The sequence below is a fragment of the Pteropus medius genome, unplaced genomic scaffold (assembly GCF_902729225.1).
Source record: "Pteropus medius unplaced genomic scaffold, Ma_sr-lr_union100, whole genome shotgun sequence".
NCBI lineage: Eukaryota > Metazoa > Chordata > Mammalia > Chiroptera > Pteropodidae > Pteropus > Pteropus medius.
The window spans coordinates 5,087,812-5,100,956 of record NW_024354499.1 but is presented as its reverse complement, the minus strand read 5'-3'; the positions used below and the strand labels follow the sequence as shown (position 1 = coordinate 5,100,956).

The window sequence follows — 13,145 nt, the reverse complement described above, 5'->3', positions numbered from 1 at the left end:
CTCTGCCAGGGTCTTCATGTTCAGGGTATCTCCCGTCATGGTTGTAAGTTGCCATCAGCAGTTCCAAAGGTCACATCCAACCCTACCACTGCCCAGAGTACAAGAGGCACTGCCTGCCACATCTTCTAAAATAAAAGGAGATCTTTCCCAGTAGTCCCCTGCAGACATCCCTCATTGGCTAGGATCAGTCTCTTGTCCCTTCCTGAACCAATCACTGGCAAGGCAGGGATTATTACAGTTAGTATAGATGTATCTTTGGGGGTAGAATAGCTGTTGATAGTCACCGTGACCCTGCATAGATTAATATTAGTAGCTCTTTGTCACATGTAATAAATATATTTTCTGTTTCCTATTTTTTATAATATGGTTCACAAATAGATATTGAATGCCTTATTTCTCAATTCTAAGATGCCTCAGTTATAAGAGGCATTAACATAATAGCTGTTCAGAAGAGGAGAGAACTGTATTTCATGTTCATCTGAAGAAATAAACGAGCCTTCACTCTACATCGATCCAAGTTATTTTCTTCAACACCACAGAGTTTGAGTCTCAGTCTTCTCTACATTTTCTAATTCTTTTTTGGACATATGGTGTTAAACAGCACCACAGCCACCACTGCTTTTTGTAATTAATCTTGACCCCTTCAGCCCCTTTATCATCGAGAGTATAATTTCAAAGCATACAAAAGAATATTGGGATATTTTTTGTCCGCAGTTCCTATTTGATTATACTTGTGGTTTCATTTTTCTTTCTTACAGGAAAAAAATATTTCTGAAGTTAATCAGCTTCTTTAGGTAGTTTCTGATATATAGATGTCTAAGTGTAGGACCCCATGAATAGGTCACATGAGTCCCCACTGGCCTTCGAATTTTTATGCTCTACTTCAAGAAGTTTGGCAATTTTTTTTCAATTTTTAGACAAGTGAAGCATGATTGTATTCTCATTGTAATAATGCAAACAGTACAGAAAATTTTAGGGTAAAAAAGTGAAAGTCCTTCAACACCCCCTAATCCCCAAATTTAGTTCTCTAAGGAGGTCACTCTGTGAGGTGTGAACCTTCCAAAACGTTACCTATGGATTTCTGTGCACACAGATGTGTATATACCAATTACAGGGTTTTACATTCAGTAAACCATCTTGTACATACTCAGTAGCTCTTTTCATATAAGTTTGTTTTGGAGAGCTTCCCATGTAAGTTTCCTAAATGGTGGACATTTAGGTTGTTTCTAATTATTTGCTCTTACAAACAGTGCTATAATTAACATCCTTGTAAATGTCTCTTTGTGCATATGGACAAGCATTTCTTTAGGGTAGCTATCTATGGTTTGGCAATTTCTGCTGCCTTTAATTGCATTGCCTGGTATCTGGCAGACGATCTTCCGCATGTACAATAACTTTTCATGTCCGTGCTCCATTATAGTATAAGTTTTAAAAAAGATGTTTTAGGCGACAATTAGGAATCTAAGTTTAAGTTCAAATTCTGCGTGGATTGCTGTAAGCAACTGAGGTGCCACTTGAATGAACAACTACCTCAACACATGGCTAAGTTCACCCATGCACAGGCAGTTGTGATGGGGGGCAGATAATGTCCCCCCTGCATAAGACCTATCATGATTTTGAAACATTATAATATGAGAAAATACATCTTAGAATAGAGGAGTTATGATGTTTCATTTTCCCTAAATAAATAGCCCATTGCTTCACCCCATATTTGAATGGTTCTTTGCCTGCGAGTTGATGTAATTGCTTTACTTCAAACTCTTTTACCCTGTAGGTGGATGTGTGTCTGGACTATTAACTCTCTTGATCTATGTGTCTGTTCCTGTGCTAGTTCAGAGGGAAAGCTCCCCCATAGTTTTCTTTTTGAGAACTTCCTTGCACATTTGTCTTCTGTCTACTGTTCTTTCTCAATCCCACACTGTCCCTTTTACACAGGGTGCTTCATTAGCTGTTCGCAATTGGTGTGATTTTGTATCACAGTGGGTCTGATGTGTGAACATCTGCAGCAGTCAAGAGCACATTTTCCTCAGGACTTGACACCGAGCTTGCCATCAGCATGAAGCGATCTCTCTGTCTTGTTCTTCCTCTCATCCCATGACATCTCCCAGCATCACTGCTCCAACATCAGTTATGCCTGAGTCTCGAATGGTGTCAATCTGAGTTGACAATGTGCCAGCTTTCTTAACATTATCACTAACAGACTGCTTAATTAACCTGCTGATACTGTCAATAGTAGATCTTGTGGTTTGCTAGAAAGGAGATCTGGGACCATTGATTGGTCTCTTTCTTTTTCATTTGCTTAGGCTCTCAATGTCTGTGACTTGGGAGCTGGACTTGCCAAGAGTGGGATGGGAGGGACCAGGGCACGTTCGAAAGGAATACGACATGATCGAATGTCTGGATGAGATCATGGAGATGAAATTGCTGAAGCAGGCCGGAAATCTGACAGCTCAAAGGCAGGGATGGCTAGTAACCTGCGCCTACAGCAGGTACTTAATTAATGGACAACCAGTATACACAGTCAATGGACGTGATTACAGGTGCCCGCTTCCCAAGGCCACTCTGGGGGCCCTCCCCTGACCTGCGCCCTGGGGAAGATTCTAAGCCTAGCTGGCCTGAAACCCAGGCTCGCAACCTCTCTTCCTTCACCTCAGATTCGCCTTCCTAATTCTCAGTCTCTGGACGTAAGACAAGGTTTTGGGCTGGATAATCCTTTGTTGTGGGGGCTGTTCTGCCTGTGTCATTAAATAGGCAGTAAGAATGGGGGCTCAAAGGAGGAGCCTGGGGGTTGCCTTTATTCAGAGGTGGCTTTTAGGGTTTTCTCTGTCTCTTTTCCATCCAGGAGGCTTAGATGAGAGGGCAGCTTTGTCATTCTGAAAAGTGTCCTGGAGGATCTGTCTGAGGGAAGGGAGGCTGGGTTTTTGCTTCTTTTCATACTTTATCTTCTCAAGTCACGTTGTGTTTGAACCAAAGTCCTGCTACACTGCATATTCAGAAATTGTGGAGAGCAAGTGAGATGCCACCATGAACTTGTGACTGGTCATCCATCATCTCCAGATCCACACTCTCTCCTCTTGGTCTTCGTCACACACACACACACACACACACACACACATGCATGCACTACGCATTACACACACACTTAAGGCTATAGATGTTTCAGCCATCTCTGGCTTCCCTTGACCTGGTGTGGGCACGGGTGTAGAGGTCATGAGCCCAAAGATCCCATGGAGACCCTATATGCAGCCCCTCCTTTTACACCCAGGGAAGTGGGCAGGGAGTAGAGTTTGCAGAGTGAGGTGGTGGCTCCTGACCTGAAGCAGATTCTCATCACCTAGTCCACATTCCCAGCATCACTGCTTCAACATCAGTTGCCTTTCCTGGAACAGTGGTGGTGGTGTGGTGAGGGTGAAGGGGTTCTCAGAGGGCAGGGATTGATGCCTTTCAGTGCAGAAAACCCCAATATCCTTTCCCATGGTTTTGTTGCATCTCTGAATGTACAGGCCCGGCGGCCCCAGGGGGTGGGAGATGCAGAGCATGTCTGCCACCACTAGAGGGCGCATCACTAAAAGGCCAGGTGCCCCCTTCCCAAGGCCATTCTGGGGGCCCTCCCCTACCCTGAGCCCTGGGGAAGATTCTAAGCCTAGCTGGCCTGAAACCCAGGCTCGCAACCTCTCTTCCTTCACCTCAGATTCGCCTTCCTAATTCCCAGTCTCTGGACGTAAGACAAGGTTTTTGGCTGGATAATCCTTTGTTATGGGGGCTGTTCTGCATTGTAGGATGTTTAGCAACATTTCTGGTTTCTACCCACTGGATGCGTGTAACAACCCTCCCAACCCAGGTCGTGATAATCAAAAATGTCTCCAAACGTTGCCAAATGTCTCACAAAATTGACCCAGGTCGAGAGCTACTGTGCAAGACAGGTGAGCGAGCCGGCTGTGGGGACAGGAGTGGCCTGACTCAGAAGGGGGCTGCCCATGGTTACCAGTGAGGCTGAGTGTCGTGTGGAAACGTGAGAGCTAGTCAAAGATGGCGTGTGTGCTGTAAATACATTTTAAAACTGTATTTGGTCTTCTGCCTTTCTCTCCAAAGACTGCAGAGCCTCTCGGTCTTCCCCTCTGTTTATTCCACCTCCCCACTTTATTGAAACAGGAGACTGAGGCTCAGAGACACAGGGTCTCAAGCCCCTCACCTGCAGAACCCAGTCCCCCAGCTGCGAGCACCCTGGGCCCCTCTGCTCTGCAGCGTTGGCTCGGGCACCAGGAACATCTGTGGTCCTCCACCCACTCCACCTGCCCACTAGGCCTTGCCGCCCTCCAGCTCCCCAAACCCTGGTGCCCCCCTCCCTAGAGGGAGTGGAGAAGCAGCAGGTGTTGATGCTAATCAGCGTTCACAGCCCAGAACTGCAGTCGCTCCCAGGCTCACACACTCCCCAAAATTAAACACTCATTATACAAAATTAATTGACATTAATTAGCAAAAATTAAAACTTTAAACACAGCAAGGCGCTTTGGGGGGAGGAGTGAAGCAGGCAGGCTCCACATTTGTTACCCCCACTCCCCACCCGCCCACCACCCCCAAGTCTCCCCACTTCCATCCTGGAGCAGGACTTGGAGGAGTTCGGGCGAGGTCAGCGCCCATACCCAGCCTCGGGCCCAGGCCCAGCCACGTGAGTCCCAGGTGAGAGGATCCAAAAGAGGCTCCCTATGCTAGTCACCAGCTAATGGGTGGCCCCTAAGCTCTGGCATCCAGTGCTTAACTAAGGAGCCATGACCCTCACCTCAGCCAGGGTCTCCATGATCTCAGCTGAGATGGGTAGGCATTACCAGAGGAGAAAACCCAACCATCCGAAGCAAGAATGTAGAAGGTATGCCTTTCGCTCTACCTGAACCCCGCTCCCCTCCCCTCGAACCCCGCCCCCCCCCACCTCCGGTATCTAAAGGACCAGGCTCTATAGCCTTTCGGCTCTGTCCCACTTTGCTATATGACCTGAGATAAGTCGCCCCCTTCCCTGAGCCTCGATTTTCCATCCATATGATGAGGGGGTGATGCTGGGTGAGCATGGAGTTTCCTGCCTGCTCTGACACCTGCTGTCAGGGAAGCAAATCTCTGGGAACTCTATTCACTCTGAGGAGCAAGGGGCTGAATGTGGGGGGCTGGCATTTTAAGAAGATGCCCAGAAAGGCAGCCCAAGGGACTGAGTTGCTGACGGTGGAGCATCAGACACCAGGGGTGGTGCATCTTTAGGTCAAAGAGCCCCCCAAGATGGGCATCCACTTGGCTTGCCTGCGGGGCCTGCCCCCAAGAAGAGGAAAGCCTCCTTGATAACTGGTAGCTCTCTAAGCCCTGAACAGTTTTCCCTTTGTCTCTAACACCGGTTATTTTCCACCAGGTTCCCAAGGGCCCCCAATCCTTCACCAGGCTGGTAGGCAGCAGAACCACACCTTCTCCTACAGCATTTGAACACAGACTTGGCATTTATTCAGAATTTTGTTGCTTGGGCTAGGGAGGCTTGGGTGAGGGTGGAGCCCAGTGGTCTTCTGCACCAGGTGGAATGCCATCTTCCCCCGTCACTCCTGCTTCCTGCTCCCCCCTCTCTCTTTCTAGCCAGCGCCAATATCTGCAATGTGGTCCTGATGCGGTATGGGGAGCTGGAGGAAGGGATCGATGTCCTGGATGCTGATGGCAACCTCGTGGGCTCCTCCAAGATCGCAGCCAGACACGTGGGTTGTCTTGGGGCTCGGGGAGCTGGCGGTGGGAGCAGCAACAGGGAGGGTATTGGTTCCCCCTAAATGTTTTCATTCCTCAGGGGCTGCTGGTCACAGCACCCTGGCTTGTCCTCTTGATTGCTCCTCCTCACCTCGCCCCCACCTTCCATCTGTTTGAGCCCAGGCCTTGTGGTCTGGCCCAGCCACTCCTGTTCCCTGGACATCCCTGCTTCTCTACAACTGCCCTCTCCTCACCACTATAGAATGTCCCCATCTCGTGTCCCAGACCCTCAGGACCTGTCTTCTCCAATCTGTTAATTGACAAGGGCAGAAGAGATCCCCAGAGCTTTTTTTCCCTCCCCAGGATATAGGGCCCTACTCCTGGGCCTTCATATCCACTGGGGTAAGAAGAGAAAGTGTGGGAGCTGGTGCTTTGTGGTTCTGTGCTAATAGGCACTTCTGCAGGTGACACCTCACCAGGGAGTGACGATGCTGAGGTATAGGGATTTCAGGCTTACGGGAGGCCACAGTGGTGGTTAGGAATGAATATTTTGTTACAAGAAGTCCCTTTTTCATCTCTGGTTTCACCAGCCTCAACTGCTTCCAACTGGATCTTTTGAAAATCCCGTCTGGACATTTCCCTGTGCTTTCTAGTCTTCATCGTAATGACAATTAGTGGCTCGTCCTGCTCTGACTTCCAACTGCTGGGACAGGGGCGTCAGCTGTGAGGAAGCTGAGCATTCTGCTCTGCTCCAGCCATTGTCCTTCCTCAGCTCCCACGTGGGGCCTGAGCCTTACCTCTGTCAGTGAGGCCTTCTCCACAAACCTCCCACGTGGGGAGACCCATCTCTTGTCCCAGTGCTGCCCTCCCCACTGTCTCAGGGAAAGTGGGTGCCTACTCAAGACTCATAGGTAGCAAGGGGCTCAGGGTGCCAATGCCAACACTGTGTCCTCTGCTTCCTTCCCTGGCTCTGGGCCCTTCTTTATCATTCCTGTTCGGGAGACTGGAGGGGCCCTCTCCCAGGCCTTTCTGAGGCTGATCGTGAAGGACCCAAGTTCCTGGGAGAAATTTCCTGCCCCGAGCCTGTCACCAGAGAGGATTTGGCCTAAATTTCCTCCCTGATCCCAACCTCCTATCCAACCCTATACTCCTCCTCCCAGACTTACTGCGAGGGAAGCTGACGGTCCAAGTGGCAGGGAACCCCAAGCTCTTCTTCATCCCTGAGCGTCTGTCAGCCTTTCTCTGTCAGCCCCTTGCTCTCTGGGGGAAGACCCAGGGCCCTGGGGGCTACGAGCCATTCCTGGACCCTTCTCTGAGGGCTGGGAGCTGGTGGGGTTAAAGGAACTCCCGCAATGACCATTAGAGTGCAGAACTGCCACTGAGCTATGCCCTGACCGTGCCACCCCAGGAATCCCAAGGGAGCCCCCAGCACGAGGCCCTAGGCAGACCCCATACGGAGACTCAGTAGAAGTACCTCCCCCTCACAAAGCCAACCTCTGGTCACTGAGAAAGACTCATCCAGAGCCAAGAGACACAAGGTCTTCCAAATCTTTGTCTTTAAGGGATGTCAAAAAGGAAAAAAAAAAAGTGCATTCCAGAATCTGTGCTCCCTCGGCACCAGGAGCCTCCCGTGGCTCAGGAGGCCCCAGCTGTTAGTTCTGGTCCTTCAGCACCCGCTTTGTTTTTAGAGCCTCTCAAGTCCTCCGTATGTTTCCTCCCCAGCCCCTGCACCCGCCACCCACCCGAGGCACCTCCCTGGGCACAGGCCCCTTCCTGGGGCCGCTTCTGTGTTGCCACCCCTCCCCCACACATGGCAGATGACGGGGATCTGCTCTTCAAATGTGTGTGGTGGGAAGACGGGGAGGTGGCTTTTTTCTGTTGTTTGGAATACGGCTTCGTGAGCGATTCCATGAATTATTCCACTCAGCCAGATGTGCTTAGCAGTGATACACACACCTAAGGGCTCAGGGGTGAGATTTGCTGCTAGGCAGCTGTCCCCCAGCCCAGGATTCCCACTCACCACGGCCTCTGCTTGCCCTGCAGGCCCTGTTGGAGACGGCATTGACGCGAGTGGTCCTCCCCATGCCCATCCTGGTGCTTCCACCAATCGTCATGTCCATGCTGGAGAAGTGAGTTGGGGGCAGCCAGGACAGAGGGGCCACCGCTGGGGGGGGAGGGGTAGAAGGAAGGGGACTGGCTGGCCCAGGGCAAGGGACAGAGGAGCAGCTGGCAGCTGCCCAGGCTTGTTCAGACTCTCCCAGTCAGTGCTACTGGAATCTGTGAGAACCCATGGCCTTTTACTACGTAGGACCCTGCACTAGGTGCTGGAGAGGCTGTCTCTGTCCTGAGGAGCTGGCAGTTCAGAGGTGTGTGTGTCTGTGTGCATGCGTGTGTGTCCACAAGTGTGTGTATGCATGTGTGTGCATACACGTTCTCTTAGTGCACAGGGCAAGACTGGTTGGGAAGAGAGTCTGGGGACTGTGGTAGGAAGACAAGGTTTGAGGCCAGTACCACCCCTTTCAGGCATCTCCCATGAGGCAAGTCACTGCCTCACAGAGCCTCAGTTTCTCCATTTCTAAAACACAAATAGTACCAACCTCCCTGCCTCCCTTAAAGGGATGTTCTGAGAACACATATTTGTGATGACTGTAAAGAAATAAGGGAACACAATAATAAAAACAATGATAGGGTGATTCTATTAATTAATGAGTGTGAAATTGAATCGTGAAGAGTGAAATGCTGCTCTAAGGAGAAGCTGAGCAGAGAGGAAAGGAGAGACCAGGGCCGGTCCGTGATCCTGTAGGTTTGGGCAGGCCCTGGGAATTAGGGTAAGTCTAGGAGGAAAAGAGCAAGGGAGAGTCTAGGTGAGGGGAGCAAATTGAACAAAAGACTGGAGGTGCAAACCCTTGACCCATGCAGGTAAAATTGCAGAGATAATTGTCCCCTTCCTTCTGAGAGCCCAGCCTCATGGGGTCACACCCCGAGGCAGCAAGGTTGGCTTTGAGGGCAGTGTAGAATAAGGACAGGGTGGGTGCACTTCATCTGGGGTTCTGGGGTGTGGCCTTCTCCCCAGTTTGGATACCTGTGTATTCCCACAATACGAATCGTAATAACAGGTAACATTTATTAAGCGCTTACTACACCTCGCTCCTCTCTCCGCCAGGCCTCTGCCCAAATGCCATCTCAAGGAGGCCCTCCCTGATCACCCCATCAGCACAACAGACATCATTACCCGCTCTCCCCTCGTACTGCCTTATTTTTATTCACAGCACTTATCAATATCTGAGATTATCTAGTTGTCTGTTATCTGTCTGCTGCACTAGAAAGTACTCTCCATGGAGGCAAGTAAATTCCTTTTATTTACTGCTCTGCAAAGCATCTAGTATGTTTCCTGGCACATAGTAGATGCTCAGTAAGTGTTGAATGAATGAATGAATGAATGAATGAATCATCTAACCTTCACAACAGTGCAATGAGGTAAGTATGGTATCTCATTTTACAGATGAGTAAAGGAAGGCAAAGAGAGGTTTTATCATCTGCTTACAGTCATACAGTATGCAATGGCAGAGTTAGGAGTGGCCCAGGAATACAGCTCCAGAGCTGGGCTCTTCCTCCCGCACTGGCTCTTTCTTTGGTCTTCAGATCATATCAAGTGATCAGCATGACTTTGGGTCCTGCCCTGTGTGGAGACTGGGGAGGAGCAGATAAGGGAGATGGGTATGACCCACATACAGGTCAGCTGCCAGTGAGACTGGGCAGTGTGTGGATGGGACCAAGGTGACCTTGAGGGGGAGAAGGCACTCTGGGCCCAGCAGCAGAGAAGCCTGGTCCAGAGAAGAGGGGCTGCAGCTGACTCTGAGAGCAAAACAGGATTTGGCAGAAGGGAGGGCTTTCTGGGCAGGGCGTGGACCTGTTGTGTGGATATCAAGGAGTCCAGCCTGACAGAAGCAAAGCATGCTCACTGGGGCCAGCTGATAAGGAGCCCCGTGTCCAGCTGAGGAGATGATCCCTTCCTCACCCTAGAAGAGGGAGAGGTATAAGAAGGGGGTACCTGAGCAGGGACAGGCTGTGTTGAGCACTAGGATATAAGAAAATTAAATCTCATATGGAAGTGGTAAAAATAAGCAAATCCTGAGAGAACAATTGTTTTAGTGCCACTGATACTCGTATACGTAGCTGCCTCGTAAACTAAGGCTGTCCCCAAATACCAGTAGCTGCAAGTACACACAAAGGCACTGGGGGACAAATGAGGAAGGTAGGGCTTCGGTATTCTAGGCTGCTGAATCCTGAGCCAGGAGTTTGCTGGTGGGAAACGTGATCTGTAATGCTTTCCTGGTTGGTGTCTGAGCTGGATTTGCAGAAAGTGGAGTGATGGTTGGTGTCCCATTGGTTTGGGGCTTAAACTCTGCTTTGAGAGGCATGTAGGTGGGGTGGGGTGGTTCTAGTTCTGAACCTTCTGTCCATGAGTCTGGCGCAGCTCAAGGTCCAAAGAAACCCCTCAGGCAGGTGGAAACAGGTTGGCTTTGTACTTGGTCGACCTTCCCTGAAGCCCCTTGGAGAGTCTCCAGGGAGGAGAAAGAGTCCAGTCTGAATTTCCCCAGGAATATCAAAATGAACAAGACCCAGTTTGTGCCCTCGAAGACTTACTAACTCTTACATATATTAGGGGACTGCAAGACGGGGTGGTGGGAGGGCCAGGGCAGTGTAGCAGTGCCAGTGAGACTCTTGGTAGGAAAACAAAATCTGGGTTCCTGCTCCACCACTTTCCAGCCAGGCTGGTCCAAGAGATGCCCTCAGCCTCAGTTTCCCACCTGGAGAATGACAATACTTCCCCCTTGTCACCTCGTTTGATAGGGCTTTGCATTTTGCACCATCCAGCAGGCCTTTGACTCTTTACAAGGGCCCCACCAGGCACCCCATCGATCGCCTTTCCATGAATGGGTGAAGAGGCTGCTGAGGAGGCTGGCGGGAGAGGCAGCCCCCACACTAGAGAGCCTCAGCTGGGTGAGGGAGTCAGGACAGCCAGGGAAAAAAGACCAAAGAACACTTACAAAGCAGCCTACTTGCAAATTAATGGAGCGCAAACGAAAACTGCTCCAAGTGCTGAGGGAATGCACAGCAGTGGGGAGACAAGCTGTTGTGTGGGGGGCTGGGGCCCGGCTTGCTTCGCCTCTGGCCTCAGTTTACCCTCTCTGAGAGGAGCCCTTGGAGGTCCCTGGGTTTCCTGCTAGGATAAGGGAGGCGGGTGCCAGGCATGTTGAAGGTGTCCCTGTCTCTGGGATTGAAATGAAGAGTATCTGAAGTCAGAAGCAGAGGAGCATCTGCTCCCAGCCCAGATCATGGGCCTCTGGGGGGAGGGGGCTGCACACGACCCCCACACACATCCTCTCACTTTGTACAGCTTCACCATCCTGAGGCGGAAGTTGGTTTTAGACCAGGGCTGGGAGGTCAGCCCCTCTCCCTTAATCTTCCCAACTCAGAGGCAGGTGCGGCAGCTTACCCCTGCACCAAGCCCTGCATCCCTGGCCCTGGATCTCCCCCCAGGCTAGGTCTCAGCCGGGCTGAGGTTCAGGCCACACCCTCCATGGTGGTTCTTAAGGCCGCTCCTGCCTCCCTGATTCCTTGGGATCCGGGTCTTTTCTTTCTCCCAGGCATTCGCACTTCTCTCCATCTGCATGTTTTAACTCCCTCAGCTGCCTTTCCAGTCCCTCCTCTTCCCCTCCCCCTGTCCTGCGGTGTTAACTCTCCCGCGGGCTCTGGGCTGCACTTCTGAGGCTCCTCTTTGGCTGCAGTGTGGGGCCTGCCTCCTTCCTGAATCAGAAGCATAGGCCTGGGCTTCCTGGACCCCCTTCCCAGTAGGAACTTCAGCCAGCCGCCCCTGAGAGAGAAGCCAAGGTCACAGTCCCACATGGAAGTGGGTCTGTCTTGTCTAACGCCAGAGTTCCCAAGGATTGAGTTCATGGTCTGCCCCTCACCTGCCACCTTAGTTTTCCCTGTCACCCTCCTTGCCTTCGATGACCCTTGGGGCTATGCCTCCAGGGACTTCACACCCTCCTGTCCATTCCCAATGCTCTGATCCCCCTCAGGGACTGAAGTCCCAGTCAGTAACACTAGGACAGTAGGGCAGCCCTGTCTTCCACAGCCTCTTCAGAGCTGGGGCTCTAGGCTCTGTGTGCAAGTCTGGAGAGTGAATCCCCCCTCCTCATGCTGAAGAAGTGGACAGCACTGAGTTGAAAAGATCTCAGGGCCCATTTCAGCCTTACTCCCGGCTCCTCCATGACCCCCATGGCAGCTCAGGAGACCTTGGGCTGAGTTCATGAAGGGTATGAGGACTGTCTAGTGGAGAGAGAGAGGGTAGGGGTGCCTGACTGAGGCCACAGGGAAGATCAGATGGGCTGGAGCTTGATTTTAGCACCCTTGTCCTGCTGCTTTTAATGCTGTGGAAACTTCCCTCTCCAAGAGTTCAATTCAGGCTTAATTCAACAGCTGGACAGATCTTGGGATATAGGCTGATGGGACGGCTGGAGGACAGCCCAGCTACCAAGATCCTCCCTCCTTCCTGAACATGACAAGGGCAATAACAACGCATAATTACTGAGCACTTACTATGCAGGGACACGCTGGGCCAGGTGTTCCCAGAAGTGCAATCTGGGGATCATCTGTTTTAGACTCATGGAGAGTTGTTTGAAATGCAGTTTCCCAAGTGTTGTACCAACAGAATCAGGATCTCATGGGAGTAAGGGGCCCTTGGTAGTCTGCATGTTTAACCAGCTGCCTAGACATTAAGTTTGAGAACTGCTGGTCCCAATGTTGCTGTCTGCTCAAGACCCGATGTGCCTGGGATTCTAGTCCCAGGATATGAAGGTGATGCAGGGTTTGCCTGCCAACCCTACTGAGGCCCTGCCCCCAAGAGGGCCCGCCCCTCACTGCCTGTGGCAGCCAGCCCTGCTCCCATGGAGGAGGGGCAAGAGCCCCAAGCATATCCTCATACCAGGAGCCAGTCACGGTCACGTGGAGGCTGACACAGTGACTGAGGTCAGGTTTAATGCCCATCCGTTATTCTCTGGCAAGTCATTCAGTCATCCGTCCTGCCACCACATCTCGCCCCGGGCCTCCCCACATAGAATGCCTGGTGGTCTTCACTAAGGGGCCTGCTAGATGACACAAAATGTAAAGCTCTGATGGACAACATGGTCAAGTTGTATTTGCCAGCTGATATGGCCCCCGCTCTATCTGGAGAGCCCATTTTTGTCACAGAGCTGGCGGACCCAGGGTCTGGAGGGAGGTTGCCATGGGGAGTGGGTGACAGCCATTACATACTGGTGATGAAGCCTAGCAAAGAGTCCCGAAGGCAGGAGCCAGGAGCAGCACAGGGTGACAGCACTCATGGGGAGTCAGAAGTCCAGGCAGAAGCCCTACTGGCCTCCTGCAAACCT

The 13,145-nt window shown here is 51.3% G+C and overlaps 1 protein-coding gene across 6 annotated transcripts in view; it reads left to right on the top strand.

Annotated features, from left to right (window-relative positions):
• The window catches only part of SFXN5 (sideroflexin 5), a 106,986-nt gene that overhangs the window by 74,846 nt on the left and 18,995 nt on the right, over positions 1-13,145 (top strand). For 4 of the 6 annotated variants that reach the window (XM_039852554.1, XM_039852558.1, XM_039852560.1 and 1 more), the window contains 2 exons: positions 5,608-5,723; positions 7,753-7,838. In XM_039852554.1, coding sequence (XP_039708488.1) covers positions 5,608-5,723; positions 7,753-7,838 — 202 coding nt within the window. Of the gene's footprint in view, positions 1-5,607; positions 5,724-7,752; positions 7,839-8,872; positions 9,071-13,145 lie in introns of those variants that run through there. The other 2 variants (XM_039852557.1, XM_039852561.1) reach the window with 2 other exon arrangements.